The 6,527-nt window shown below is 57.4% G+C and overlaps 1 protein-coding gene across 1 annotated transcript; it reads left to right on the top strand.

The window, feature by feature from the left end:
• Positions 1 to 387: 387 nt before the first annotated feature.
• Positions 388 to 1,850, top strand: POSPLADRAFT_1114456 (hypothetical protein; the record flags this gene model as incomplete). Its single annotated transcript, XM_024483434.1, has 3 exons — positions 388 to 446; positions 526 to 527; positions 556 to 1,850. Coding segments are annotated over 3 exons (1,356 nt in total), but the record flags the coding sequence as incomplete, so codon positions are not given.
• Positions 1,851 to 6,527: the final 4,677 nt, after the last annotated feature.

Here is a 6,527-nt window from a genome sequence, read left to right as displayed (position 1 = left end):
AGCCTGCCCTAATCTCCCATGTATATAAACCGGCCTCTGCTGCCCTAGGGACCTCAGTTTCGACCTCTTGTCCCTAGGTCAGTAAGCCCTCACTTGTATCCTTACTTACCCTTTACTAACTAATACATTTCTTGTCCCTAGCCTTAGGTTTGAGCGCTGCTCACCATCGCTTCGGTGAGATTTAGTCGGACGCCCCCAGCTTTCAGATCTTCCCCTGTCGCTTGACCTCAAGTCGCGACATTAGGTCGAAACTCTCCACAGCTGCCGGCGTCCCTCGGGACTCCCACAAACTCACATTCACTTCCTATAGGTTGGGTGGTGCGCACCCTTACTGTACCCTACGATACCTAGATAGCGTACTATACATCGCCACCACTTAAGGGAACGAACTCTTCAGTACCTGCACTTCAGTGGGCGGTACTTGTCCTCACGGACGCGTGGCTTAGGTTCCTGCTGCATACTAGCCAAAAGCAGTACTGGGCCCCACGTGAACTGCGAACCCTAGTGTCACCTCGGGCGCCGTAGGTGTAAGCTAGCTAGCACGGCCTTTCGTAGCACGCGCACCTCCCCTTCCTCCCCCCATCAACGTGGCTGACGAATTCTTCGACTGCTCTCGACTTGAGCACGCCTTCGACACCCAGGATCAGGTCGACGTCTCTCGTGACGACCCAAAGAGCAGCGAAGACAGACCTCCCTTCTTCATCTGTGATCGGCAACCGTGCCCTAATCGCACTCCACGATCCATCACTGTTGACGAAGGGCACTTCGTACCAATCCGACGAGTCCAACACCCCCGCGGCCCCGCACTCCGGTACGCTGGCACCTCGAGATCTACATCTCGCCACGTCACTCCCGTCCCATCCCGACCTGCCTCGCCAGGCACCCGCATCCCCCAACCTGTCGCCAGTACAGGTCAAGCGCGAGGAGATCCCCATCTCCCTCGAGGAACTGAGGCAGTCGCACAGCCTACAGCGACCCCTCAAGCGATCCCCCAGTCCTCCCTGGGGCCGCGGTTGGAAAGGCCTCCCAAGACCGAGCCCCGCGACACTCCGCCGCATTCTTGGGCCAGCTCGTCGTCAGCGGTCACCACCTCGACTTCAGTCCCTCTCCTACGTCACCCCACCTCCGGGCTTCCTCAACCGGCTTCACCGCCGTCGCCGCCGCGAGGCCGCTCAAGCACTCGTTCCTCGAGAAGTCCGCCCGGCGGACAGTCACAACAGTCGCCTTCGTCCGCGGGCAGTCCTTCGTCCCCCTCGTCGCCGATAATGTCCTCTCCCGCTGCAGTCCCTGATAAGGAGACGTTGAAGCTCCTCCTCCCGCTCCGATACGATGGAAAGTCGGTGATCGAATGCAACCGCTTCATCTCGCAGTTGCTCATCTACTGGACGATCAACACAGCCCTCTCTTCCCTCGAGCTGAAGATCCAGGTTGCCCTCAGTCTCCTCGATGGTGACGCGCGAGCTTGGGCCACCCCCATCTTCTCCCAGCTTGCCTCCGTCCAAATCGGGATCCAGGGAGCGACAACCCCCTTCGTCGACGAAAAAGCCTTCCTTCAGGCATTCAAGGCCCGATTTGGCAATCTCGACGACGCCGCTGCGGCACAGGTGGAGCTTACCAAACTCTGCTCTGACAAAACCATGCGCGAGAAGCGCACCGCCGCAGAGTTCTCTGCACTGTTCAAGGGTCCGGCGGACCGTTCCGGGTATGGGAACCTGGAACTACGCGACAAGTACCTGAGCGGCATCCCTTCCCGCGTCTATCGCAAACTCGAGCTCGAAACCTTTGCCACGTGGCAAGCCGCTGACAAGCGCGCCACCGAGGTCGAGCAAATCCTCGACGTTAGCCGGGCTCGTCGGCCCGAGCTAAATAACTTCTTCTCGGCCCGAGGTCGAGGACGCGGTGGGGCACGTGGTGGTGCACCCTCGACGCATGCAGCTTCGGCCAGCATCAATGCGGCCGTCGGAAAAGGCAACTTCCCCGGCACATGCTTCGGCTGTGGGAAGCAAGGGTACCGACGTTTCGAGTGCCCCAATTGTAAGGACAAACCTTACACAAAACGCGCCGATGCGCGGGCTACGGTTGCCTCGGGCTCCACCCAGGCTGCGACAAGCGCCCCCATCACGACGACACCCTCGGCAAGTATAAGTGCCGCTTCAGCGAAATCCGAGCAATCGGAGCTGGCGGACTTAATGGCACAGGTGAAGTCGATGCGCGAGGAGCTCGAGCATTATCGGGCGATGAAGGAGGAGGGTTTTTGATCCGGTCCGCGCTTCATGCCGCACGCGTCGGGCCGGGTATATCATGTAATTGTTATAATGTATTGTCGACTGCAATGGTGTATGAGTTGGACCAGGGGTCCCAACACTTTCACATCCCAGTTCGACTTCAAGGAAAAAGACGGCACAAGGACGTAATCGCTATGGTGGACAGCGGAGCCACCACGAAGTTTATCAACAAGCGGTTCATTTTAGAAAATAAGGTGCAGACGCGGAAGTTGAAGGAACCAATTCCGCTGTATAATATTGACGGCACCCTGAATAAGGACGGAAGCATCTCGGAGGTAGCGGTGCTACAGATGCATATAGGAGAGCACGTCGAGAAGACGGTGTTCACGGTCACGGACATCGGTCCAGAGGATGTGATCGTTGGGTTGGATTGGCTACGCGAGCACAACCCCGAAATAGATTGGGAGAAGGGCTCCCTCAAATTGTCGCGATGCCCTGAAACATGCAGTGCCAGGAGGATTGGCCGAATGGAGCAAGCAGCGACTGTGCGTGATACGGGGGTCAGGCCCACGGCGCGCAGGCGTTCGCCGAAGTCCAAACGGTCGGTGATAGGTGCCTGCCGGAGTAAGGTGCTCCCGGACTTCGAACCCGAAGAAGATCTGGTGGAGGTAGAGTGGGATGAGGCCGATCTGATCGAAGCCTGGGAGCAAGGTGTCACGCTTCCTGGCGCTCCTCAGCTGTTCGTTGCGGCAGGGCATACATACTCCCAGCTGTTCGCGGAGGAAGAGATCAAAAAGAAGGTCGTTAAAACCGCCGAGGAGTCGGTGCCTAAACCATACCACGAGTTCCTGAATGTCTTCTCCAAGGAAGCATCGGAACGGTTACCCGAAAGGAAGCCGTACGATCATGCAATCGAACTCGTGCCCGGCTACTCGACCTTCCATTCGAAGGTATACCCGTTGTCGAACAACGAGCAGGAGGAATTGGACAAATTCCTAAAGGAGCAGTTAGCGAAAGGCTATATACGGGAGTCGAAGTCACCGATCTCGTCCCCCTTCTTCTTTATCAAAAAGAAGGAAGGGACACTTCGACCCATACAGGACTACCGCCGGTTGAACGCGATCACGGTCAAAAATCGTTATCCCTTGCCGTTGATCGCCGAGATGGTGGATAAGCTCCGCGGCGCTACGCTCTTCACGAAGTTCGATGTCCGATGGGGGTACAACAACGTCCGGATCAAAGCCGGTGATGAATGGAAGGCGGCCTTTGTGACTAACCGAGGGTTGTACGAGCCCTTGGTAATGTTCTTCGGTCTCACCAATTCCCCTGCGACCTTCCAGGCAATGATGAACGAGATATTCCACGATCTCATCGTTGGTGGCAAGATCCTCGTATACCTGGATGACATACTCATCTTCTCCACCAACAAGGAGGAGCACGAGAAGGTCACACGCGAGGTTCTTCGTCGCCTTCAGGACAACGATCTGTTCCTGAAACCTGAGAAGTGCGAATGGGATGTTCCCAAGGTCGACTACGTCGGCTATGTGTTTGGTGGCGATGAGGTGGCGATGGATCCTGCGAAGCTTAAAGGAATTAATGAGTGGCCGGTACCCCGGAACAAAAAAGACGTTCAGAAGTTCCGGGGGTTCTCCAACTTCTACCGCCGCTTTATTAAGGACTTCGCTAAGATCTCGCGACCACTCGACCGACTCACAGGGAATGACCCATGGCATTGGGGTGAAGAGGAGCAGCACGCTTTCGATGAGCTCAAGCGGCTCTTCGCGACGACTCCAGTCTTGGCGCTGTACGACCCTAATCGGGAAACGCGCATTGAGGTTGATGCCTCGGGATACGCCACTGGCGGCGTGTTGATGCAGAAGCAGGATGACGGCAAATGGCATCCCATTGCCTTCAGATCCCATGCAATGGATCCGGCACAGCGGAACTACGAGATCTACGATAAGGAGATGCTCGCGATCATTGAAGCGCTAGACGATTGGCGCCACTACCTTGAGGGGTTACCCAATCAGTTCGAGATCGTGACCGATCATAAAAACCTCGAGTACTGGCGTACATCCCAACATCTCACGCGCCGTCAAGCGCGATGGTCGCTGTTCCTAGCTCGCTTCGACTTCCGCATCACGCACAAGGCCGGGACGTCCAATGGAAAGGCTGATGCCCTATCGCGTCGGTCAAACCACCAGATCGGCGATGAGGACGATAACACCAATCAGGTGGTTCTCAAGCCAGAACGCTTCCGCATCGCCTCCGCTAGGCGTGGTCACGCCTCAGTGACGGCCGATCAGTCGCTTCTGAAGCGCATCAGGGAATGCTCGGAGAAGGATCGGGAGGTGGCCGAGGCCCTTGAAAAGGTGCAGGACCTTGGGCCGCCCCGGCTGCAAAGGGGTTTTGAGGAGTGGAATGCCGAACAAGGGCTCCTGCTGTTCCGCGGGTGCGTGTACGTCCCAAAGAATGCGGAGCTCCGGCGGGATATTGTCAAAATCCACCACGACTCGCCGATCGCCGGTCATGGCGGTCGTGCCAAAACCCTGGAGCTCGTGTCGCGGAACTACTGGTGGCCTGGAATGTCCAAGTTTGTCAATGAGTACGTAAGCACTTGCGACGTGTGCAACCGTACCAAGACATTCCCAGCCAAGCCCCAGGGTCCGCTGAAGCCGAACGAGATCCCTGAGCGCCCATGGCAGATCATCACGACCGATATGATCGTCGGCTTGCCGAAGTCTGATGGATTCGACTCGATCCTGGTCACCGCCGACCGCTTCACCAAGCAAGTCCACTTCTCAGCCTGTCATGAGACCCTGACGGCAGAAGGTGCGGCAGACCTGTACATCCGCGATGTGTTCAAGCATCATGGGGCCCCGGCTAAGGTCATATCAGACCGAGGTCCCCAGTTCGCTTCGAAGTATCTCCATGCGGTGTACAAGGGACTTGGGATCGAGCCGGCGCTGTCCACAGCGTTCCACCCCCAGACAGATGGCCAGACTGAGCGCTGGAATCAGGAAATTGAGCAGTACCTGCGTGCCTTCACAAGCCACAGGCAGGATGATTGGGCGAAGCAGTTGCCGCTCGCGGAATTCGCACTGAACAACCGAGTTCACTCCGCGACCGGGCACTCCCCTTTCTACCTGCATCAAGGGTACAATCCTGAGATCCAGGTTCGGATCAACCCGATGTCTGCGATGCCTGCGGCCGCTGATCGGCTCAAGATCTTGAAGGAGATCAGGGATGATACGCGCTCTGCGCTTGAGCTATCAGCCGAGCGCATGAAGGTGTACTACGACAAGCACGTGCAGGAGGCACCAGTCTTCGCGCCGGGGGACAAGGTCTGGCTTGACGCTCGGAACCTTAAGCTGAAACAGCCGAGCAAGAAGCTCAGTCCCAAGCGCCTCGGACCTTATGCCGTGCGACGAAAGCTCGGAGACTTGGATTACGAATTAGTCCTGCCAAAGTCGGTGCCGGTACACCCGGTATTCCATGTCTCCTTGCTTAGCAAGTACACACGTAGCGATATCCCGGGCCGGGAGCCGGAGGAACCGCCTGCGATCGAGGTTGAGGGCGACGAGGAGTACGAGGTTGAGCGGATCAAGGACTCGAGGATCTTCCGGCGTCAACTACAGTACCTCGTCAAGTGGAAGGGTTATGACGACTCGCATACGTCATGGGAACCGGCGCGCAACGTAGCCAATGCGCCGGCCCTCATAGCCGACTTCCACCGGAAGAATCCGAACGCCCCTCGCCGCCTCAACGCTGCTGCATTTGGTGGTCTCAACTTCCAGCCAATGCCTTCGCCGCTAACTGAAGCACGCTGTCGCTCCGGATGGGAGATGGGCAAGGGCGCCTCGCATGAGGTCATGCGCCGTTGAGGGGAGGGTAATGTCACGAGTTGGTACGGCGCCTAGCCGTTTTTTAATTTTTTCCTTTTCGCGGGCTCGAACCCGCGACCTCTGTACTACTTGCCTGATATGGACACTTCGTTATCTACTGTACGATTAGATTAGATGGGGCGGCAGCGCACGGCACAGCTCGGGCTCCGCTGACACAGCCGCTCTGACTCACCGGCCCCCGGGGCCGCGTCGGCATGCTGTGCACGGACCAGCTGCGCACGGACCAACGCGCACAGCCTGCCCTAATCTCCCCATGTATATAAACCGGCCTCTGCTGCCCTAGGGACCTCAGTTTCGACCTCTTGTCCCTAGGTCAGTAAGCCCTCACTTGTATCCTTACTTACCCTTTACTAACTAATACATTTCTTGTCCCTAGCCTTAGGTTTGAGCGCTGCTC

This window comes from Postia placenta, assembly GCF_002117355.1.
Source record: "Postia placenta MAD-698-R-SB12 unplaced genomic scaffold POSPLAscaffold_26, whole genome shotgun sequence".
Classification (NCBI taxonomy): domain Eukaryota; kingdom Fungi; phylum Basidiomycota; class Agaricomycetes; order Polyporales; family Adustoporiaceae; genus Rhodonia; species Rhodonia placenta.
This window is presented reverse-complemented; position numbering and strand designations above follow the sequence as displayed.